We start from the raw sequence: 24,944 nt of genomic DNA on the forward strand, positions 1-24,944 counted from the left end.
TAAGAATAAGAATAAGAATAAGAATAAGGATATTCTCTTACAACACTATAGTACAGTTATTAACTTCAGTAAATTTAACATAGAAAGAATACTTTTATCTAATTGAACATCTACATTGCAATTTTGTCAACTGACCTAATAATATCATTTACACCATTTTTTCCTGCGGGTCAAGATCTAGGTTATGATCAAAAAGCACATTTACTGTTCATGTTTCTTTAGTCTTCTTGAATCTGGAAGATTTCCACAGATTTTGTCTTTTATTACATTGACAATTTTAAAAATATAGTTTTTAAAATATAACTTCTCTTTTGGATTGGTCTGATGTTTCCTCACGATTAGATTCGTGTTATGGATTCTCAGCCAGAATATTGCATAGGCTTGTTGTGTCCTTCTCAGGACGTGACATCTGGAGACACATCATGTCCGTCTGCCCAGCACTGGTGATGTTAATTTTGATCACCTGGTCAAGGTGTGGTGCAATCACTCCACTGAATAATTACTATTCTTTCCCTTGCAACTAATAAACAATCTGGAGGAAGACACTTTACGACCACGCAGATACCCTGCTCCTCATCAAAATGTCCTCCTGGATTTGGTGTCCACTTATGACTCTTGCCTGAAATCATCTCTAATGTGATGGTTGCCCAATGACGGCGCTCTGACCCTAGCACTCTCTCCACATGCACACTCTACTGTAAACAAGAGCCTTCCCTTCTTCCCCATTTATCTATTTGTAATCAATATGGACTCATGGATCTTATTTTTTCCAACAGTTTGTAATCTATTACTGTAGTTAATTATTTTGTGTTTGAATTGTTCCATATTTGACCAGTGGGAGCCCCTTCAAGCTGATTCTTTGTCCTTGTGAAGTGCCCTCATCACTTTTTTTGAGTAATTACTTTTTGACATAACGAGACATTCTGGGCTCATCTCGTATTTACCTTGCATTAGCCATGCATCTGGCCGTTTCACCAAAGAGCCCTGATTTCTTTTGGTGGGAATGGTATTTAGACACCAAGGTATGGGTTCTTGGTGTGCTCGTTGCTAGAGGGCAGCTTTGCTTCTTGGCCCTTTCAGCAGATGGTGCTAGTAGAAGGACATACAAAATAATATACACATGCATATGTATGTACGTTTATACATGCATATATGTGTATTTTAGCAATAGTGAGTTCACATCAAACACCTATAACTCCAATTCATCCTACAGGGTTCTTTTTTGCTTTCCCTTATTCCATGTTTGTGTGTTCTTTCTTCGATAGTGAAAACACTCTCCCAACAATATCAATATATTTATGCATTTGCCTAATCCTATCAGACATCTAAAATAGTTTCAGAATTGTGCAGCCTCTTTTGGACACTTTTGTTACATCTATGGAAATTCCCACCATGTGAATCTCTTTTCCTGAGATAAAATCTGGAAAATTATCTCTTCAATTTTCTTTGCATGTAGGGCAGAAACAAGCAACCTGAGTCCCACCATCACATTCACTACATCCAATCAATGTGACATGTTGGTTCACAACAAAACAAGGGGAGGCATTAGGGTTCATACTAAACATGCATTTTGCTCGTGAGGGTGGGTGAGGGCTGAATAGTCTATACCTAAGGATTCACTGAGGGTGTTAAGTTGAGCTCTACACAGAAATGGCAATTGGACATGGCAGCAAGAGCCACTCTAGTGAAGTCACGTTGGAGGCAATGCAAGTTGTATGGTCTAGTATTAAGGTGGTGGCAGCAATTCCCCATCAGTCCAGTTCTGCAACCTGGTTTTAGGTATTGACCTCAGAACCTTAGCCTCAAGCCTGGTTATCTAGTCCTCCCAACAATTCTGTGAGCTACTCAGCATTCCTTTAACAAATGCTTTTTCTTTTTGGTCAACCAGAATCAGCTTTGGTGCTTATTTTGAAGAATTCTGCCTTATAAACTTTCCCTATCCTGGTTCATTTGCTTATATTTTCCTCTAAAACTTTTAAATGTGCTTTTCACATCTAGATAATTAATTCACCTGAAATTTTTTTCTTAAGGCTATGTCTTTACCTAGGTTCCCTAGAACTTGCTTCTCGAAGTGTGGTCCTTAACTAGCAGCATCATTGGGAGCTTGTTAGAAATGTGGAATCTCAGGCCTTACCCTAGACCCACTGAATCAGAATCTTCACTTTAAGGAGACCCTTAGAAGATTTAAAATTTGAGAACTTCTGCCCTAAAAGCAGAGCCTGATGCAAAGATTAAGTGCTGATGCTTCATTTGAGGGGTGCTAACTCACAACAGGAAGAGTAAGAAAAAAGAGAAGTGAGACAGGGAAAGCTGGGAAGCAATGCAAGGAGGTGAGTTTCTACTTTGGCCTCTGCTTTAACTGAGCCTCTAAGTGAAGAAGCAGGTTGCTTGGCAGATGCGAGCACTTGACCATGTGGCAAGTCTTTGGACAGGTTGTATAGAGAAACTGTGCCTCAGAGAAATTCAACAATGGGGCAGGTGAGGGAATTTATCCTCATAAACTTCCCATTTCATGTTTCCCATTGGTTGCCCCACAGGGAGTTAACCCTATGCTTCTGGGTTATGTCACTCCATCTCTTAAGTCAGATTTCACATCTATTGTATGGCATTTCACCTGAGTCTGGAAGCAGTAGGAAGAGCCAGAGCTGGCCCGTCTGGTTATACAACGGCAGCCAAAGAGAAAGGCCTACCCAGTGGAGCTGTGTGGAGCTGGTTGGCTGCAGCAGCAGTCAAGGCCAAGGGAATCTGAGAAGGCATCATAAGATATGTCCCATACGGTCTACCCATTCACCAATCAGAAAAGTTGTAGAGGGTACCATGTGAATGGATGAGACATTCTAGGTGGTGGTGCTGGTTGAAGCCCTGTGATCAATTAAAGCAAATCCATATATGGTATATATGTTAATTCTGGTAAAGACAAATCACTGTTACTTCCAGGATAGAAGGCATGTCCTTCCATTATATATGGCTCCCATATCAGAATATGGAACTACTATGGTGCTTATATTGATTGTGGTAAAGTCAAGTCACTGCCTTCTCTGAGGTCAAAGGTCTGATGTAAATTTACCATTTTTCTTTTCTTTCTTTTTCTTTTTTTAAGAATAAAACACCCTCACCCCTCTTCCAAGAGAGGAGGTACAAATCCACTCAGTTATGAAGTTCCCTTCAAGGCTGTGGTCAGTTGCAGCTTCCTAGAAGACCTAAGGGAAGAGGGGCAATGAGTCAAGCTCCGGTCAGCTTGATTCAAGCTCCTACAGTTGGTCCTAAGGCTGTAATTGATATTCATTATCTCCCTTCTCATCCCCCCATTCTAGACTTCCCTCACTCTTGTCCAACACTTCAGCTGGTTTATCTAGATTGGTTACCTGATTGGGTGATCTTCAGATATGGGAGAGGGTCTGAAACTCTCAGGTGAACTGCCCTTATGCGGTTGTAATTGCTCTCATTGTGAACTTACTGCTTTACCAGGCATACTAGGAGATAGCCCAGTGAGTCCCCTGGGTTCCCTGCAATCCAGGAGGAGCAATGCAGGCTTCTTGAGGTAATTAGAATTTCTATACTTTAACTCCTTTCTTTGCTCACCAGCCTGAAGTGGCTAAACCAGCCAGAGAGCAGTCACCACTTCCAGGTCAGTGGAACCTTACTGTGTACCTGGCAGAGCTATCTCCCTGGAAACCAGAACCTCTCACATAACAGAGTCCAAAGTTTCAGGGACAAAAAGCACAAATTCCTCAAATGGGTCACTGGGTGTAATAGTGAAAGGTGCCACTTCTACTTCCATGCCTTGGTTCCTGGATTCACTCTTTCTAGCTACCGGGGACTAGTATATTGGTCATGAGTTCAAAGCCTATTGCACCCTGGAGGACTGTGCCACAACTCTGCAAAGCATTGTCCCTTAGTTTTGCCTTAAGTGAGTTTCAACAGGCTTTTCCACTATACTATCAGGTCAGCTGCTTCTGGGTGTGGGATACATGGTAAGACCAGTAGCCCATCGTCATGACCCCATTTTTGCCCCCTTTTTCACCATAAAATGGGTCTCTTGTTCTGAGGAAATGTTGTATGGGGTAACATGTCAATGGATAGGATATTCTGGAAGTTCTTAGATGGTGGTACTGTCTAAAGCCCTGTGGGCAGGGAAGGCAAACTCATATATGGTGTTTATATTGATTGTGGTAAAGTCAAGTCACTGCCTTCTCTGAGGTCAAAGGTCTGATGTAAATTTACCAGCCACCAGGCAGCTATGCAGCTTCCCTGAGGAATGCTGCTCTATTGATGGCTCAGCATCAGTCTTCGCAGTTGGCCAATTGGGCTCACTCAGCAATAGCAATAGCTTTGGGCCAGATCTGGCTTAGATTTGGAAATTAGGTGAAGGCCTATGATCTTTCACTATGGTGACTGAAGTCAGCCTTCCGCTCACCAGCTGTTCTTTCTGATTATACAAATCTAGCAACACCCTGATTGGTTAATCATCTATCTCACCCTTGATAGGGTGACCATAGGTATCAGTTTGACTGGGGTGGCCCTGGTGTACACCAGTTGTCCCCGTGTAATCATCACTAGCACTCCTTTGCACTCTCAAAAGTAGCTCAATTTGGACAAAAAAATTATATGAATACCCTTCCTCTAGGAACACGTGATCAATTAGCCAGCGCCACGAGTCCCTGCAGAGAAATTCACCCTGATCGCTCCTCTACCTTGCTGCCCATTGTGGTGTATATCCACCCTGTCCTTTGTGATTAAGTGCTCTCACGTGGCCCCTGCAATTCTGGGATTTTTGTTATCTTCACTAGTAGTAGGGAGCCCAGTTACACAGCTCCCTTCCCCCTACCGTCAACCCTGGACTACAAGGATAGTCACTACCAACTGCTCCAAAAGCCTCCTCACCAGTGCATTCTTTACTGCCTCAGGGAAGGGAGTGTCCTCGTGGCTGGCCAGGGAATTAGTCAGGTGGCAGGTTCTTGAGCCATACTAATAAACTCTTCTAATAGTCCCTCCTTCCTGGGTCTTCTGACGGCTTCCTCAACACTACACAAGGAAGTCTGGCTTGCCTGCTTTGCTTATTATAGGCTATGGTTGAGATAAGCTTCAAAGAGCCAACCCAGCAAACTATGGGACACGCTCCAGGCCTGCTTGCTAGAACATTAAATCCTGAGTTCTATATGATATCCCCAAATCGGTGAATTCTCCCCAATGAGCTTTCTGCTTCACCCTTATCCCCAAATATAACATCTTCCAGATCCACTCCCACACACATTTCCAAGGTTCCTGCCAGTACACATTAGCCAAGCCCTACAATATTTTTGGCAGGTACGCTCTTTCTCCCTGGAGCAGGGCTTTTGCTTCCCAGCGTGGGCTCTGCTGCAGCTCGACTCTGGGTATTGGTGGAGGCAGTAGGTGGTGAGGCCAGGTCTTGACGAGAACAAGCCATGGAGAAAGGGCTCTTCGTTGGGCAGGAGCACTCACATGGGATTTGAAGGGTCGAGATGCTCATCCACTGAGACATCCCTGTTCCAGGTCTCAGGGTCCCACTCTTTCCCTATCAGAGCTCTGACTTTGACATGGAAGCCCTTGAAGGCCATGCATTTCATATCCTTTGCAGTTCTGCTACCCTGTGATAAGGTCCTGGGCTTGATCTGAAGAGTCCATCCTATGGCTGCAGGAAATAAGACTCTCTCTTAAAGCTGCCGTGGAGGTTCTCCGTCTTTCAGAGCATTCTATAAGTTGGTGATTAACTGCTCTGAGCCTGTCATTTTCTGCTTCCAAGGTCTCTGGTACCTTATAATTATCATTGTTTCCAAACGGATTGAGTGCAACAGCTCCCTGATCTCCCAGAGTCTTGCTCTCCACCCAATTCACCCCAATTAAACACAAGGGAAAGCTGTGGTGCTATTGCATATCAGAGTTATTACCCTTCCTCTCCTCACCAGCAAAGGAGTCTATTGATTTCAGACAGGTAGGCATTACAAGTCCCAAACCCATCCTGAGGATTTGCTTTCTAGAACCACTTGTGGAATCAATTGTCTTAGTTCCATTTCCCTAGAAAACAGAATCTGAAGCACAGATTAAATCTGATTGAGAAGGCAGCAAGAGTGAGCGAAACGGGAAATGAGGTAGGCTAGGATGAGAAGTAACGTAGGTGATATGTGATCATGCAGGTAACTGCTCCCCGGCCAACTGCAGAGAGCCATGGCCAGTTCCTCAGGAGGTAGGTCTGCTCAGCCAAGCAGGACATCTCCAGACAGGCTGTGCTGGAAAATCATGGCTTGGGACAGCCCATAGAGGGAGGAAGAAAAGAGAATTCACCTACCCAGCTCCCTCCCATCTCTTCTCATTGATCCAAATGCTTCCCACAGGAAATTAATTCCCTAAGACGCATCATCTAGCCCCTTTGATGGCTGCTTAGAAGCCACATCCTGCAGTGTGGCATTTCATCTGAGTCCGGAAGTGGTGGAGGAGTCAGAGACGCCAGACGTGTGGCTGGCCAGCCTGAGGGGACTTGGTTGGGCAAGTGACTAGTCAGTCCCAGGTGACTGGACCGCACAGATTCGGTTGCCTGTGGGGGTAGCTGCGGAGCCAGGAGAAAGGCAAGGGCTAGCGAATGTGAGGAGGCACATAAGATATGTATGATACATCCATTAATAGGCTATTGATATCCACAGGTGGTGGAGCTAGGAACATGGTCATCAGTTAGGATTTCATCTTGTTTATCTTTGAGACCCCAGCAGCTGGCACTTGAATAATGACATACTATTTAAACCCAGTTTGTCTTGTTCCAAAACTTTCACTACACATCTCTGCTCTATCAGTTGTTACGAAAACAAATAGAAGTGACCACGCTTTCAAAGGTTGAGCATCTAGTCACCACATGTCCCTGTTCAAATCATAAGTCGGCCCTGTCCCACTTTGTGCATATATGGGTATGTCATTCTCACTATTTGAACTTTCAGAACCCATTATCTGTTTGGCCTGGGTTCATTTGAGTGTTATGTAACACAAAACACACAAGGAAATAAAGAACAGGGTTGGCTGGTTCATCCAACTAGCACGACTCTCAAATGCAAAAGAATTCTGAACAAAAGGGCCCTCTGCCTCACATTCCCTTCACTGGGACAAGCGCAGTTCACTTCAGGAGTCTTCTTACCACCTCTCTGGAAAAATATCCAAATCTCACAGCTCTCTTCATATACCATCTCACTTGGCTCCCCACTGCACCTCACCCCCTGGGAAGAACAGAACAGACCGTTGGAATCTTGGAGGTGAACAGCAAAAGCTTCTCCCTCAACTGTCAGGGAGTCCTGAGGTGCCTGGGGCAGGAAGATGAACCGATAACCCTCTCTGGTCCCTAGGATTTTGATTCAGCTAAAGCAGGATGCAGGCCCTGGTTGAACAGGGTAATTGTAGTTGTTTGGACTCCGTCTGAGTGGGGACACTGGGAATCGATGCCAAGAAAGGTGACACTTGCCAGACATTCTTCGATGTTCACCAACTGGTCTGATCACTTGAGCTCTGAGAGCTCAGTTTTCTCCTGAGGGATTGTTAGGCCAAATTCTCATCCTCTGCACACAGATCTTCATCCTGAAATCCTAGTCTCCTGGACTTGAAACTCTGGGGAAGTATGGAGAAAGGGACGGATTTGAGAGATGAGAAAAGAAGGGAGGAAGGATGTTCGAGAGGAGAAAATAGATCACTTTCCGAGACATGTTTTCTTCTGATCAGGAAATGAAAGGTGGGACAAATGTATGTTGAGAGGCTAATTTTCTTTCAATTTCTTAGTTTTTTTCAGGTGTGCTTGTTCCACTTGAACTATTCAGATAATTTCTTGAATTGGCCCATTTCCTTTGTCTACATGGACCCAAGTTGTTATTCTCACTACTGAATCTCTAAAGTCCTAGGCATGGGCTCTGCCTGTAGCACAGGACTGGCCCAGAATCCAGGTCCCCTCACCCAGGTCCTCGCTCTCAGCTACGCTCCAGCACTGGCCCCTCACCGTGCCCTCCTATGGAAGAAAGGTTCCAGTTCCATTACAAGCAACTGGTAGAGTTAAGCATCCAGAAACTGATCTGTTATCAGTGGCTCTTTGATGACTGCATTCTTAACTCGAGGTTAACTTAGCATGGCCATCACAACTGTTTCACCCTCTCAAAGCTGCCATGCTGGCCTGGAGTTTAAAGAGAAAGGATATTATGGCCAGCTTCCTAAGGGTCCAGGAGAGAGGAACTCAGAGAATCACAGAACCTTAGAGCCAGAACAGACCTTAGAGAGTGAGGGGTCTGCTTTCCTCTTTTCAGAAAGAGAAGTTAAGACCTAGAACAGGCAAGTGGCTTGTCCTTGGTCACACAGCCAAGTGACAAACCTGGACCAGGTCAGTAGCCTGGTGCTCTTCCCAACCCACCTTGCTCTTCCCTTCCTTTTAAGAAAAGAAGATACCTTTAAGGAAAAGGTGTTTCAGTGGAGACTGAGAGGGCCTCCCACTTCGCCATGGCTTTGAAGCATCTCTCTACGCCTTCCTCTAACTCAGCGGCTGTGAGGAACAGTTAGGGCCTTGCTGACCCCCAGGGTTTTAGTGTCACATATCAGCTTGTGTTTAAAGGGACTTTATTAGCTATAAGTAATGTCAGCAGGTACCCAGCTGTGTCCCCTTGTTAGTTTGGGGGAATGTGTAACGTGGGATTTTAAAATAAGATTTAATTTTGTGCTTTCATGTGAACAGACCCTGCCTGAACCATCGGTCACTCCCTGGGAGCTGCAGGTGCCCGGGCCAGCCTTCCTCAGGGAATGCTGTTCTAACGGCAAGCCCCCCACCACCTCAGGGTCACTTCTTGGGTGGCTTTGCTTCTCCTCTCCTTCCCACAGTTGCAAACCCTTGCAGCGCAGCGACTCCTGGGGAAACTCGGTCTTCAGTCCCGTGGATGGACGCTCCAGCCCCGCGGGGATCCCAGGACACGGCAGCGATCGGATTTCGTGTGGCTGCCCAGCTCCCCCCTCCCTTCTCCCCTCCCGCCCGGGAACCCCCGAGCCAATCAGAGCGTCGCGGAGCTCCGGGTTGTAGAGTCCCGAGCCCGGGACCCGCCCCTCTTTGTTGCGGTGGCCAATGGACGCATTCGGAACATCGGCGGCTGCCCGGGTGACTCGGTTATATGTCACAGAATAACATTCGAGAATGGGACATGGAATGAGGCGACGGCCGCAGCAGCCCGAGCAGCCCCAGCCCCAGGACCGGCAGCAGCAGCAGCAGCAGCCGCAGCCGCCCCTGCCGCCCGGGGAGGCTCCGCAGCAATGAGGCCCACTGTCCCGAGGTAGGGTCCCGGAGCTGCGGCGCGCCCTGCCCGCGCCCCGCCTGCAGCCGGTCCCTCCGAGTGCCAGGCGCTGGAACTCGGGGAAAGCGGGCGGGGAGAGCTATTTCCACAGGAACCTGGGGGCTGGGGCCGCCCCCTTGCCTGCCCGGCCCAGGGAGGGCTTTCTGGAAGAAACGGGGCCGCCTTTGCAAGCCGCGGCTGCTGCTGCGCCCTCGCGCCAGCCCCGGGCGCTCACGTGCCGGCACGTTCTTGGCGCGGCTCGGCTCCGCGCTCGGCCACATCTGGCGACCAAGGAATGTGTGGAGCCTTGCGTGGACCTCCCGTTCCTTCACGCTGCACGAGCTGTCTTTCTTCTCCCTACCCCGTCCACTCCGCATCCTCCAGGCTCCTTGTATTTCCCTCCCGGTGTTTAGGTGTGTGTGAAGCTTTGTGGCAAAATTCGAGTCGCCTTTCTAGGTAATTGCAGGGCTGGAAGCTGGTATTCAGCTCCTTAGGGGGTCTGTCATCGCGGGGGGGAGTGATGTGGGGACGCTCACTGTGCGGTCACGGCCCCCGCCTCGGTTCCATGGGTGTCCACTTATCCGTGGTGCGTGCTGTGTCTCCACTGATTTCAGGCACCGCCCGTAAGCGGAGCTCCAGCCGCGGCTCCCCCTTCGCGCGTCCTGCGGCAGCTCGAGGCATGGAGAAGGCCGGCCCCGCGGGGCGCTGATCCCGCGCAGTGCCCGCGCCACGCGCCCCCGCCGCCCCCGCACTTCCTTCCCCGCCCCGGCCCCGCCATGACCGGCTCAGCCACCGACACTCACCGCTGCCCCCACGCGAAAGGCGCCAAAGGCACCCGGTCCCGGAGCAGCCACGCGCGGCCGGTGAGCCTCGCCACGAGTGGGGGCTCGGAGGAGGAGGACAAAGACGGCGGGGTGCTCTTCCACGTTAACAAGAGCGGCTTCCCCATCGACAGCCACACCTGGGAGCGCATGTGGATGCACGTGGCCAAGGTGCACCCCAAGGGGGGAGAAATGGTGGGCGCCATCAGGAACGCTGCCTTCTTGGCAAAGGTCAGTGGCTTCAAAGGAGAGGGTGGGGTGGGCAGTGATGGGACCATTTCAGCCTGTACATAGCAAATAGAGACAATTTCCATTTTCCTGGTCCTGGTACAAACTTCTCCCCGTTCTTCTCACCAGCCCCCAACCTCCTTGGCTTAATTGAGATGTTTGTCTTGGAAGCCTTAGAAGGAGAGAGAGAGGTAGGGGGCTTGTTATCCTGGGACTGGACGGTCGGGTTGTGCCAAGGTTTCTTTGAATCTCCAGCCAACTCTGTTTCATTTACTCGCTCCATGTACATCCTCCTTCAGCAAAAGCTGTGGCCGTCAGTTAGCACCAGCGATGCCAAGAACACATAGGGCCCCTGAGGATCTCACCCTGCTCTTCCTCTGTGGAGTCCTCTGTCTCCTCCTTGCAAATGATTTATTAGGCTGTGAATGAATTTGCAGTCAACCAGTCAGACTCCTGAGCGTGAATCATTTCTAGACTTTTTGCCAATTTTTTTTTTTTTTATGACAGTGACTTTCACCTCTGAAACTTGCAAAGCGGTGAACTCTTTTCCCAGCTTATCTGGGCTCCAAGCAAAAAAACAAGAGTTTTGACTATGGCTTAAAAGGGACTTTCCAGGGTGCATGATGAATTAGGCTCACTGGATAGAGAAAGAGAGGCTCAGGAGCGAAACTCTTTCTACCTTGGAGAGAAGCCAGGGAGCTGACTGGGTTTGGTGGCCAAGGGTATCGTTTGTAAAATGGAGGGAGGGAGATGTGCAGTGGGCGCCACATGAACATCCAAATGCAGACTGGGGGAGAAATGCTGCAGACCCTGGGGATCATAGCATGGCAGATGGTTTCCCCTGCACCCTGGGGACACTGGTATGGCTGAGAAGATTCCTGGGCAGGTCTGGGAATGCCACACCTGAGACTTGGAAGACCATCTGGTCTGGTCCCCAACCTTGAGCATCTGGTAACCTGAGCATCTGCACCCTGCAGGCCAGAAAGCCATGTGTGCCCTTTGGGGGCAGGGGGTTGGGGTGGTCTGTAAGATTCCTGCGGCAGTAAGTTCCAGTGTTTTATTAGCAGCAGGTCAAGGAGATCTTCATTATGCCCAGCGAGAGTCTTGCCTGCATTAGTGTCAGCTGTAATTACCTTTTGCTGAGTCCTCCTTGAGCGTGAGAGCAGCACTGGTGCTGGCGTGCAGTTCCGACTTCATAATTTGTCCTTACTTAACTGAGCCTTTCTTTCTCAAGGAGCAGGAGCCCTTAGACCTGGAAGAGAGGTGGCCACAGGGAACAGACGCCTGTTTCTGCTGTCCCATGCTGCCTTTCTAATTCAGCATCCTCAGCACCCACCCTGCGTCTAATTGTCGCTTCATCCTTCTCCCGACCTTGTGTGTGGGGACTCCCTTTTTCTATAGGAATCAAGGAATGTTAATGTTGATTGAGGCCATCTCGCACCTCTCTGCAGAATCCTTTCCTCTCTGAAGACCTCCTGGGGAAGGAGGGCTGGTCCCAGGCAGGGCCAGATTTGCTTGTTGGGAAACTCTTTTCTTAGACTGACGGCAATCCTCCTTCTCCCGGCTCAGTCACATGTCACCACTGATTCCTGTGCTCCCTTTGAATCAGGGCAGCACAGGCCGACTTCCTCTGCCACTCACAGCCCCTTGAATGTTACGAGACTGCACTTTTGGAGTAAGGAAGGGACTTGGAGTAAAAATCAAGGGACTGAATTCTAGTCCTGGTTGTGCTACCTCTAGCTTTGTGGCCTAGGTCACTCACTTAAAATCTCTGGCCTTACTTTTCTCATCTATAAAATGGGAGTAGACCAGATTTCATGCAAAGTTCTTTCCAACTCTTAAATTCCATGACAGGACCCATGAGTGTCTAGGTCTCCAGTGCTGATCTGTGGGACACTAGAGGTGCACTGGATTACGAGTCCTCAAAACCGTGACATCTGTCATTTTGCATCTTCCTTTAGTCTTCCTTATCTGCAGGTAGCTCCTTTCACTTTTTCTTATGTGTCATACGTCCCAGATCAAGGCACTCTCCTCATCCTCTTTCTAGGGCAATTGCTAATTTGTCATCAGTCAGTTCCCTAAAACAAGCATGTATGAAACACAGTATCCTAAATGTTGTCTGAGCAGTTTAGAGCACAGATTACTACTCCTGAAGACCTGTACTTGATACCTGTGTTATTGTAGCTGAACATTGTGTTCTTAAAAAAGAGTGTTCCCTTTTTCATATGGCAGCCATGTCGTATTGTACCTTCATAGTAACCCGGAGGTACGTGAGAACTCCTGCCGAGCCAGGACAACCCCAGCCCGAATGTGGGCATTGGCTTTTTGAACCAAAATAAAGAACTTAACATTTCTGTCTCTTACATAGCATCATCATGGCTGGTTCTGAATCTCCAGCCCCATGATGGCGTCCCCCCTCTTCCAGGTGCCAACATTCCTGACCCTTATACAGGCCCTGAGATGGGTACAGCTTCAAAAGCTCCTGTTTCCCGGGGCCACTCCTCTCCGATTCAAGGGCTGTTCCTGCGCTCAGCTTGGCAGACTTTTCCCTTTGGGGCCAAGTCCTTTTCTGCTTTAACCAAGTGTCTGTCTTGCTGAGGAATTTGTGCAGAACAGGTGGGGTGATGGGGTGGTGGTGGAAGGGTTGGAGAGCTTCAGGGAGATTAACCTTTTTTGGCAACTGAATGTGGAATAAGAAGCAAAACAAGGGGACAGGGAAAGGTGTCACAGGCCGAAGAGGAGGACTGAATGACGCTTCCTGTCGCTGCAGGACATTCTGCTAGCAGCCATGGGAAGTCCTGCCCAGAGGTCCAGGTACCCCACCCCGGGTATCTGCAATCTTCCTTTGAATGTGTGACTGCAGGCTTCTCCCCTGCTGATTACTGGGTCTGAAGTCACCAATTGACTAGGTGAAAGCCAGGGTTTTTCAGGGCTAGTGCAAGAAAGCCGCACGATTCAGTTGGAGGATGATAGAGGATGGGAAGGGAGGCCGAGTGTCCTATGAAACGGCTCCTGCTGCTGCTTGACTGGCTGGAGCCGGACTCTCCTAGGGGCAGACAGTCCAGGATGGATTCAGCAGGAAACAGCGGTTGGTATCTTACAGATCCCTTGTTTTTGTGCCTTGTTCTCACGTTGATTCCAAATTTGGAAATAATTCACATGTAGAGGACTCAGCCTTGCCTGAGTGAGGAAGTGTGAGCACTGTGGGTGAGCCTTTGTACAGTCAGGGCCCCACTCCTGCCCCCTGCTGGCTCACACGGGCAGCTCCCTCCTGCCCCTGTCCTGAGCTCAACCATCCGTCTGTCCTTCCTACTCGGCCCGAGGTTTTGACCCCTGGGCCTCCCTAACAGGGTGCCATCAACAGGTTCCTGGCTGCCCCTGATGCGGGGGCCTGGGGCCCATCCTAGGCTTCTGAATGATGTTCTGTGCTTCTCCTCCAAGTTGCCAGAGAAGGTTCTTCTGCCTGGTGCCAGCACAGTGAAGTGATGCCAGTTCCACACCTGTGTCCATCCACATCACTTCCCCTTGCCTTCTTGTGACGGGTAATTGTGTTTGGCAAGGGTGGAATGAGAGAGAGCCCGTCCACAGAAAGCCTTGCCTGTGGTTTGTTTCATTATTCTTCTTGAATAGCCATCTTCTTGGCCATCCCACTCTCTCCTCCTACCTGCCCCTGACCTCCCAGGTCCCCAACCCCCGGGCCATAGGCACAGCGCCTGTATGGAGAGGGTAGTTTTGATCTGTTCCCTCTGGATTCTGCCTTCCTGAGCTGGGGTGTGGCTGGAGGGGCAGGATGCAGGTGGTGGGAGGCCAGAACCTTGAGGGAGAGGGCCATGGAAAATCTCGGCGGGAGTTTCAGGTGAAATAGGGCAGGAAAATAACCTGAGGAGGGACTCCCAGGACCCGTGAGGGAGAAGAAAAACAGGAGCATGCTGTGGGTTTTTCATGAAAAGGTTGTATCAGTTTACGTTCCCATCCTGGTGTGTGACAGCATCCTCGCCAGCATGGAGTAGCCGCATTTCAGAATACCTCTACTAATTGGAGAGGTGAAAAATGCATTTTGCAGTAGCTTTAATTTACATTTCTTAAATTATTAGCGAGCTTGAACATTTTTTCAAATATTTATTCGTTATTTGCCTTTCTTCTTTTGTGCATTGTGTTTTCATGGCCATTTCTTGAATTGTGGTAAAATTTATATAACATTTAATTTACTGTTTTAACCTTTTTTTTTTTAAAGAATTTATTTTTTTCTTTTTCTCCCCAAAGCCCCCTGGTACATAGTTGTATATTTTTAGTTTTGGGTCCTTCCAGTTGTGGCATGTGGGACACTGCCCCAGCATGGCCTGACAAGCAGGGCCATGTCGGTGCCCAGGATCTGAACCAGCGAAACCCTGGGCCGCTGAAGCAGAGTGCATGAACTTAACCACTCGGCCCTGGGGCCAGCCCCCATTTTAACCATTTTTAAGTGTACAGTTCTGTGCTTTAAGTACAATGACATTGTTGTGCATCACCACCCTCCATCTCCAGACCTACCTCTTTCCCAACTCAAACTTTGTACCCATTAGACACTAACTCCCTATTCCTCCCTCCCCTCAGTCTCTGGCAACCACCCTTCTACCTTCTGTCTCTATGAATTTGACTCCTATAGGAACCTCATATAAGAGGAATCATACAATATTCATCTTATTGTAACTGGCTTATTTCACTTAGCATAATATTTTCAAGGTTCATCCACGTTGTGGCATGTGTCAGAATGTCCTTCCTTTTCAAGGCTGTATAATATTCCATTGTATGTCTGTACCACATTTTGTTTATCCATTCATCTATCCACGGACACTTGGGTTGTTTCCACCTTTGAGGGTCATTTTTTTTCTCACTGAGGTCTAAAGAGTTTCCTTATCACCCTGCATGAACTCTTCGTGAGTTAAGGATTTTAGCTCATGGTCGCCATGTGTCCCCAGGGGCAGGTGGATGTTCTCATTCTCTTCCATTCGGGTGAGAAGACATCTTCATGATACTCCTGAGTTGAGTGTCCAGGAACTCAGGCCCTGCTGGTTGTTTTCCAGTTTCAGAAAAGCGAAGACCATTTAGGCTTCGCCAGTCTAGACCCCCTAAAACACATTATTGATGAATAATAACACAGCTAACACTTAAAGAGCACTCAGTGCCAAACCCCAAGTTGCCTAGTCTTCATGCATTAGGTCTCATAATCCTCACAGCCAGCCCAGAAGGTTGGAAGCAGATGACATTCTCCTATTTTATCAGGAAGGAATTGAAGGCTTGGAGAGTTCATGCAGCTTGACCAGGGTCCGTGCTAGTAGGTGATAGAGCAGGGACTCGAACCTCGTCATTACACCCCAAGGAGCCCACCTGGTTGATAGTCCATCATCCTGTGGGGGCCTTGGCTGCCCGAGGCGCTGGTTGGGAGCTGCCCCCAGCCTGAGCCCCAGCCAGCTATCCCAGACATCAGGGTGAGTTGTAGCCTGATGACATCATCCCCCCGCAGTCTCGGCTCCTCTCCCCACCACAGCTCTGCTCCCCAGCTGGGGTTTGGGGAATGTGGCCACAGCTCCTGCACTCGCTCTCAGCCAGGGCTGAGGTAACCAGGCAGCTGTTTTTAAAAGCCCTTGGGCGCCACTAGGCTGCTATTCTGAGGACCAGCTGCTGCCTGACTCCCACCCCACCATCCGGCTCTTGTGAGCTCTGTTGGGCTTGGGGGAGTTGAAATAATTTGGTGGTCAGTCCCCAAAGCCGACTGTGAACCAGGTCACTCTGGCTATCACAGGGCTCTGGCCAAGGGACGCCCCTCTGGGGATCCCTTAGGTGGCCAGTGATTCTTTGGGTTGTTTTTCCATGCTTACTAGCTTTTCTATTAAAAAAGTACAAACAGCACTTTTCTGTGTAGAAATAAGCTTATGCCTTAATAAACTGTATCATTTCCCTCCTCCGTTCCTTTGTCCCTGTTCTGCCTCCCCTATGTACCTGGCCTAGAGCTCGGAACCCAGCGGGTGCTAAAGAACGTGTGTTCGCATCTCCCCTTCTCTCTCCATCTCTCTGTGAATTCTTACACTGAATCCCAGGTATGGATAGATCAGTGGATGTTACTGCAAAAAATAAGGGCAAGCTTCACACTTCCTAGTGTTTGTTAGGCAGAAATACAAGATACACTTCGTATTTTGACTCTGCGTGTGTGTGTGTGTGTTTATGGGGGAGGTCATGTGAGCAAATGTTCAGATTGGAACATTTCGCTCCCAAAAATGACTCTCTAAGACAGGAATGTGATTTCAGTTGATATGTTATAAACAAAATGGAGTTCGCAGAACAGCTGTGTATGCACGCGTGCACACACACACACACGCACACACGCACAGCACCTTGGCTGGGAACAGGGCTGACTTGTTTCCTTTCTGTTGAAGGGGCAGTTGCTGTGAAGTAGGAAGCTTCAAGGCCTGGAGAGAATGGAGGCTCTGAGAGGAAAGGAATGTCTAGTAGCCTTTGAAGTAAATGCAGAAGTGTGGAAGACCTTCCCGCCTCAGGCCCAGGGGCACACCCTCCAGCTTCACCGTGGGGCTGTCCCCAAGTCTGTTCACCAGCAGCTTACCCTTCCATCAGCTAAGCGCTGAATCCCCGGGCCCTCTGTCTCCTTGTTTCTCAGAGGATGGAGCTAATCTGCTCTGAGACCTCTTCTGCTCCTCCCTAAGTGGCTTAAGCCTGGAGGAGCCTCCCCTTGCCTTCCTGGCAGGAGCGCTGCCGGAGCCGCAGACCCACGTGGGCTAAGATTCTCTGTCGCCAACGACCCCACCCCACCAGAGAGGCTGAGAGACATATAGGGGCAATAAAGGCAAAGCCACCCCTTGCCTCCCAGGGGTGACTGGATTGGAAGCCCCTGGTTGTTCTCACTCTTGGCCCCGTTGGCAGGGTTGCTCAGACTGGGGGGTGTCTTATCTCTAAATTCCTGAGAGGAGGCACCCACCTGCCCCTTTGCAGTCCTTGTCTGCCCTGGCTCCTTTCTCCTGCCAGCAGGGATTAGATCTCTGAACACTCAACTGTGGACACTTGGTGAGTGTTGACCATGAGGCAGACTAGGAAATGAAGAGGTGACTGGGCAACCATGAGGGGTGAAAGGGTAAGAGGGCTCACGAGTCAGAGGAGCTGCACTCACCTGGAAAGAGTAAGGCACCTGGGGCTGGACTCGGGGAAGGGACTCCATGGGCGTTGCAGGGGCTGGTGTTGAGGAGTAATGGCACCTGTAGCGCCATGTTACATTTCTTCAGGCCACCATTCATCTCGTATCCACATCAGCTGTGCAGCAAAAGGTTCAGTCGTACAGTAAAATGTGAGGATTAATGGAGCGCCTCTGTGAACATCCTGGGCCAGGCTTGGTGGGGGACCCTATAGGACATGGTCTTGGGCCTCAAGGAGGTGCTGAGGCTCTTGTAGGGAAGCAGGCCGTGTTCCCACTCACAACACGTGGAGGGCCGTAGAGAGCCACTGTCTCCCAGGGCAGAGTATGTATAGAGCGAACACAGAGAGGGAGAAATTCAGCTTGAACAGGTGACCACACCAGGGTGGCCGTGTGCTCTCAGGAGCGGCTCTCCAGTGGTTTCAGCCTTGTGCCTGTCCCCAGGCACTGGGCCCCAGAGCATCTCCTTGATGAAAAGACCTCTCTCTATTTCTCTGCAGCCTTCAGTACCCCAGGTTCCAAACTACAGGCTGTCGATGTCGATCCCGGACTGGCTCCAGGCAATTCAGAACTACATGAAGACACTACAGTATCCTTCCAACCAGGGTCTGAGCAGACCCAGCCAGGGGACAGGTGTGGTGATCGCAAGCCTGGTGGCGTGTCTGTCCCCAGGTGGTCAGCAAATGCTCTCTAAGGTTGGTGAGGCCCGGGCGTGGAGGGCTGCGCCTATGTAAGAGGCTAGAAGGAGTGATAACAGAGGATGTCATTGCGATGGTCAGACCTTCTCCCTTTAAGCAGGGTGGGGCCGGAATGGCAAGGGAGCAGTGAGGCAGCGGTGGGGGACCTGGAGCCCCTCTTCTCTTCCTTTCCTCCTCCTCCTCAGTTGTCTTTATTTCCCTCCTCTCTCTTCCTCTACTGTCTTTCTTTCTCCCCCTTCCCTCCTAGTCTTCTGTTCCTTTTCTTTCCTCTCTCACTTTTTTGCCCTCATCCTGACTGCTCATAATCTACAGAGGCCCACCTGGTGCTGCCTTGGCTCCCAGGCGCCCCGGACTGGTGACCTTGCTCCGTTCTGCATGAATGATTGGGGCTCTGGGATGGGGGCCCTCTCCCCTCACTTGAGTTTGAAGAAGAGCTGAAAGGCCCTGTAAGTCCAGGCTGGGTTCAGAGCAGCCAGACTCTGGTCCTTTTCTCCTCCAGTGGTCTTAGCTTGTTGGCAGTCAGGGTTAGATCAGTTCTGAGGGTCTGCTCGAGCAATGCTGTAGAAACGAGGGGGCAGAGGCAGATGGTCCACTCGCTATTGCTGGTACTTTATCAGGGAGAGGAGTCGGAGGGGAGCAGGGCTGACAGAGGTGTGTTTAACAGGGACAGGCTGTTTGCCCAAGCAAGTCAGCCAGCATCTCAGAGCTAAGCCAGCATCAGACTCCCTACTGAGGCATCTGCCACCACCATAGGCCCCAGCACATTGTCTAGGAGGTCAAGCCTCTGCTGACCTCTTTCCCTCCTCCCTAAAGACATAGAATTTAGCAGAAAAGATTTCACAGGGCACTGCACACATGTCCCACATGCCCCGGAAGAGGCCCCTCCTCTCTGCGCTATAGGCAAGATCCTTTCCTGTGGATTTTTGTGTCTTCCCTGAAGGGAAGGGTCCTACCAGATGGGACTACACCGACTGCTGCTCGTTTGGGTAGGAGATTACTTGATTAGCCTCTCAGTTCCCACTTCACAGATTATGAACTGCCCTGTGTGGCATCTTCCCCGTGGAACCCTGAAGCGATGTTAGAGAGAGAAGGTGGCACTAGCCTCCAGGGGTGAGGCAGACAGTCCTAGGAAGGCTATCTGGTGTTGGTCCTGATCCCCAAACTGGGACCCCACATGGGCTGCTCCTGTCCAGAAGCATAAACTCCTGCCAGAGTGGACCTGGACCCCAAGAGCTGAGCCTTCCTGGATGTGACCGACTCCTCACAGAACATTCCAGAAGGGGACAGAAATTGGAATGGCTCCCACTTCTATCTAGGACATGGTCTTCACAAGGATCATCCAGCTAGAGATTAAAGAGAATGAGCCTGGCTGGGAATGCATTGAGAGGGGCAAATTTGCATGTGCTTTGCATATCATTTGCTCAGTCTCCCGTGAACCCTGCAGCACATTCTCAGCCAAGTTTTCATTGTTGCCCTGAAGGATCTGCTTTTTTACTTTTCTCTTCTCTCACCCATTATGATGGTCACTGACCTAGATCACCAACTGCAGAGAGGGCTGGAGAAGGGAAAGTTCCAGCAGGCAGCTGGGACCGTGCTCCCTGTCACCTGGCCATTGGAGCCACCACACAAAAAGTGTGGCCTCTTTGTTCTGCCTCCTGACTACACTTTTTTATTTAGTTCCTTGGGACTTCCTACTGCTTTGTCCTGGACGCAGTGACCGGGCTGCTTGGGGCCAGCCCTGACTAAAGATGTGCTCAGCTGGGGATATGAAAGGACGAATCCTGCCTTCCCTTCTAACAGCCTCAGAGCATTGGCCAACAGGACTGCTGACTTGCATGGGGTTCTGGGAAGAGACGTGCTAGCTGAGCTCTGCTGCGTGAGGAGAAGTCTTCTGAGGGTAGATTTGGGCTCAGTGAGTCTCTCACTCTGAAGGCAATATTTCTAGGAGGCTCTCTCCCCAGCCACCAGCAGCTCCTCCACCCCCCCGTCCCCGCTCACTTTCAGGGCATAATAAGTATAAGGAACTGAGAAGGGATGGCCAGGTACTTTTTAAATTATTTTAGTATAAGTTTGTCTCACTTTATGCCCTAGATGTATAAACTAGATATATAAACAGGGGAAAGTTGGGCACACAAATAGAATTTTTTCCAATTGAATTCTACTTTAAATATACTGGGAATCTCACTGTTTGAATGAAATCTTTGGTGAAATAAAAAAAATCACTTCACCGTGAGAATATGTAGGCTCTCATTTTTCTCTTTTACCTCTAGGGTTTTGTATGTTGCATTTTTAAAAAGCTAGGCAATCTTATATCGTTATTGGTTATTCTTTTGGCTCATTGTGGTAATTTCCAAATTGGTGAGCTCTTTCAAATCATCCCTTAGCTCTCACCTTGGAACTTCCAATTCAACAGTGTGAGGTAGGGTGACTTTGAATGGCATCTGGAGTTAGGACCATGGCCTGAAGTCAGAGCCTCCAAGGGTGGAGCCCAGAATCTGCTTATAATGAGCTCCCCAGTGGTTGTTATGCTTGCTCGTGTCTGAGTGGCCAAGCCTGTCTGTACCAGAAGAGGAATCCCAGCCCCTCTCAGGAGGGTGTGCGTTGCCTGTGGGTGCTCAACACCCACCCTCTGTAGCTGCCTACACCACTGTAGGGGCACACGTCTAACCTCATACACCCCACCTAGGTTATAAGTTTATGCTTCATTAGCACCTTCCCAATATTCACTTTTTCTGTAGGATTTTGTCTAAGGCAGGAAAGAGCAATGTATAAAGCAACTTTTCTTTAGGCTCAGAAAGGAATCGAGATCCAGTCTCAGAGAGGATAACATCAGGGAATCTTTGGTCTCTTTCAGAAGGACCTGGTGCAAGTTTGCCTGTCCCTGAGACCTCCTGGGCAAACAGCAAATCCCAGGATGTGGATAATGATGTCATCTTAGATTTAGTAATCAATGTCAAGTGTCAGTCCAAGCATGAAATGAAAGTGATGTCTTGGGGCCGGCCCAGTGGTGCAGCGGTTAAGTGTGCCTGTTCTGCTTTGGTGGCCCGGGGTTCGTGGGTTCAGATCCTAGGTGCGGCCATGGCACAGCTTGGCAAGCTATGCTGTGGTAGGCGTCCCACATATAAAGTAGAGTAAGATGGGCATGGATGTTAGCTCAGGGCCAGCCTTCCTCAGCAAAAAGAGGAGGATTGGCAGCAGGTGTTAGCTCAGGGCTAATCTTCCTCAAAAAAAAAAAAAGAAAGAAAGTGATGTCTCCATACTAAGCTCTGTTACAGTCTGTGCACTATTGAGAAACCCTACTGCCATCCATTCACCTTTCCATCCATCACCCTTCCATTCCTTCCATCCATCCATCCACCTACCCTTCTATCTATCCATCCATCCAGCTTTCCATCCATCTATTCATCCATCCTTCCATTCCATCAATTCCATTCATCCTTCCCTCCATCTACCCATTCATCCATCCATCCATTCATCCACCTTTCCATTCTTTCCATCCATCTATCCAGCTTTCCATCCATCCTTTCATCAGTTTCATTCATCCTTCCTTCCTTCTATCTATCCATCCATCTATTCATCCACCCTTCTACCCATCTACCCATTTATCCATCCATCTGTCCTCTCATTTGTTCACTTATTCTTCATTCATTTAATAATATTTGCTAACTGGAATATGTTGGGCTTGTGCCAGCTTTATGAGTGATATAAAGATGATAAATACATGATCCCAACCCTCAAACAGCTTGTAGTCTAGTAGGGGAATTAGGACACATATTCAACTAAAGAGAATGCAGAGCAGATTGAAAATAGCTATTATAAAGGTCCAGGGTGCTTTCGGGCCTAAGTTAGAAATTAGATTAACAGGGCAAGACAGTGAAGAGTAAGAGGCTATTGGCTGCTGGACACCTTCTGGAAAGCCCCCACTTTCTCATCCCTTTGAGAAATCGATGCACAGCTTCCTCTGCTGGATTACTGGGACCTTTGGAGTTTTCTGTCACTTTCCCTTTACATACTTCACACAGATACAATCATACAGGGACCCAGTTCTTTGAAATTAGGAAAATGAGACCGCTGAGTGGGTAAGTGGTGCATGATCTGTGGGCCAGGTGACCTCTCTGCTACCTGAGAGCTGCCGACTCCCTCGCCCACCTTCTATCCCTGTATCTCAGTGCTCCGAAACCCTGGTCTGTACAGGGTGAGGTGGGGGCGGGGCGGCCCCAGGGCCAGGTTGGAGTGGGGCTGAGGACTGGGCCACTCTGACAGCTGGCTCGGTGGTAAAGACTAACTCTTTCACGGGGTGGGGGAGGAAAACAGAATGGAATTGTGGGCACTAACCTCTCAGAACTAACTCTTGGAGAGAGGAGTGGAGAATTTAGGAATTTAGTTCTGCCAGGTGTGGATGTGCTCTAGCACCCACCTGCGAGGTGACTTCTCCCCTTTCCCTCTTTCTGCATGGTGCCTAGTGTGGAGACAAGCATGCTAATGGATCGATGGTCAGACCGACTGCATAATTATGTAATTCCTGAGATCCTTTGCTGTGTTCTATCCCACAGGTTGATGGAAACAGCAAAAGAAATGACTCGAGAGTCCTTGCCTATCAAATGCCTTGAAGCTGTCATCCTGGGCATGTATCCTTTAAGTTGTTGTGTATGCTTAAGTTTACTCTGTAAGATATAGATATAGATAGATATACATGGTGGCCTCACTCTGGGGCTGGTTGTGCCTTTAACACTGCAGATCCATAGAGGTGATGGCTGCTGTCTCCTTACAGTGTGAAGCTCCCCTTTAACTTCTGTTTAACTTTCACCATCTGGAGTTGAACCCAATCAGAGCTTGGCTACTTGGACCATCGTCAGTGAACCTGTTGGCTGAAGCCTGTATCAGGGCCAGCTCTCAGGCCGGGCTCACTAGACACAAGCAAAATTCAAGAAAACACTCAAGGGAAAATAGGATTATCCAGACCCATCTCCAGGGAAGATTCCAAGAGTGGATTGTGGAGGAGACCAAGCTATGGTGGTGCGTCCTGACTCTACAGAACATAGAGCTGAAACAAGGGTCTGGTCTCTCCTACACTTTCTATTCCATTTTCCACCAGACTTATGGCTCCTCAGGCTGAAGGGAATATGGCCCAGAAAAACTGTGATGGCACTAACTTATTAGTGGTGATGACAGTCGAGCAGGATCTGATAGAAGAATAAAGAAACTCCCAGTCTTGTAGGGCAGATGGCTGGAAGGAACAGTGACCAAGGGAGCAGAGCAAGATGTGAGCTTGAGAGGTCGTCCCAGGTAAGACCAATTAGGTCTTTGAGTGCTATGCTGAGAACTGTGACCTTTTTCCAAAAGGTAATGGGCAGCCCAGATGAAAGCTCTGGAACAGAGGCATGACATGATCAGGTGTGCACTTGAGACAGGTCGCTTTCAGGGCAGATTGAAGGGCAGACAGGAGGAGGCTGGGGTTGGGTCTGCAAAGCCTGTTAGGAGCTGTTACATGAGGGGTGTAGCAATGCTTGAGTCATGGTCCTGGTGATGGGAATAGTTTTGAGGGGACAGTTTCAAGAGATCTCAAGGAGATAAAATTTGCAGGACTTGGAGGCCAACTGAGTGCAGGAGTTAATGAGGAAGGAGTCAACAAATACAGGCTTCTGGATTGGGCTGGAGGGATGAGAGTGACAGAGGGGCGAGACACTTCAGCCCAGACCTGAACTGACATAGTGGCAATGAAGGTGGAGGGAAGGAGTTGGAGGTGTCATCAGCACCATTTGTGGACTGATTAGATGTGAGGAGAAAGAGGTGATGACCCCACATTCTGGCAATCACAAACTAGGTGATTGGACAATAGTGCCATAGTCCAAGGGAGAGACTTAAAGGGGAGGATCAGATTTGTGGGGAGATGAGTTCAATTGTGGTCATGTTGAACTGAGGTGCCTGTGGGATGTCGGGGTGGTGTATTTGGAGTGTGGAGCTCAGGAGAGAGCTCTGCATTAGAGATAAAAATTTGGGAGCTGTGAGTGTTTAGAAGGTGGTAGTTGGTGTTCAAGGAGTGAGAAGAGAAAAAGATAAGGACGAAATCCCATTGCTTTTTGGTCTAGCTGGGCACAAAGAGGCCATGACAGAGACTAAGAAGGAAAGTTAGAGAGGTAGAGGGAAAACCAGGAGAGAAAGAAGATGCAGAAGTCAGCAGAAGGAGAAGGGGCTCAGAATCAGACAGGGGCAGTAGGCTAGGTCTAGTCTGTTTTCCTGGTCTCCTGAACATTTTCGTGGGAAGGGGAGCCTCCGCCCCTCTGCAGTCTGCAGGACACAGGCAGCCCTGATCTGAAACAAGATTGTCCACAGGTGCCCAGGCTGACATTTGAAAAATGGAAACTTAAGTCTGATTGTGGCCCTTCCCCAGCCCTCCTGTCATAGCTCCTCCCTGCTCCCCAGAAAGGAGGTGAAACGTGTGCCTGGGGAGCCCAGCAGAAGGGCAGGACAGGGTGGGGGCGGCAGATGGCTCTGGGCCCCATCGTTTCGTGGCAGGAGTCAGCCACAGCTGGTGGAGAGCCTCCTGCAAGTTTAGTGGGGGTGAACAACTGTCAGGGATTTGCTGGCGGAGATCAGTGTGGGCGAACACCAGCACAGGCCCTTCACTGGGGGACCAGCTCCCTTCAGACCCTTCGCTGACGGAGGTCTGAGTGCACCTGGCAGAGGTCATCTTGCTTGACGCGACAGTCTTGTACACAAT

The 24,944-nt window shown here is 49.3% G+C and overlaps 1 protein-coding gene across 2 annotated transcripts in view; it reads left to right on the plus strand.

The window, feature by feature from the left end:
• The first annotated feature begins 9,071 nt into the window (after window positions 1-9,071).
• VASH2 (vasohibin 2) overlaps window positions 9,072-24,944 on the plus strand; it is a 37,882-nt gene continuing 22,009 nt past the window's right edge. The window contains exons 1-6 of one of the 2 annotated variants that reach the window (XM_070498158.1): window positions 9,072-9,296; window positions 9,710-9,752; window positions 9,911-10,348; window positions 18,026-18,114; window positions 22,246-22,302; window positions 22,777-22,851. In XM_070498158.1, the coding sequence (XP_070354259.1) occupies window positions 10,073-10,348; window positions 18,026-18,114; window positions 22,246-22,302; window positions 22,777-22,851 (497 nt within the window). In that variant the 5' untranslated portion in view covers window positions 9,072-9,296; window positions 9,710-9,752; window positions 9,911-10,072. The remainder of the gene's footprint in view (window positions 9,297-9,709; window positions 9,753-9,910; window positions 10,349-18,025; window positions 18,115-22,245; window positions 22,303-22,776; window positions 22,852-24,944) is intronic. The other variant, XM_014834858.3, reaches the window with a different exon arrangement.

The sequence above is a fragment of the Equus asinus genome, chromosome 25 (assembly GCF_041296235.1).
Source record: "Equus asinus isolate D_3611 breed Donkey chromosome 25, EquAss-T2T_v2, whole genome shotgun sequence".
Classification (NCBI taxonomy): domain Eukaryota; kingdom Metazoa; phylum Chordata; class Mammalia; order Perissodactyla; family Equidae; genus Equus; species Equus asinus.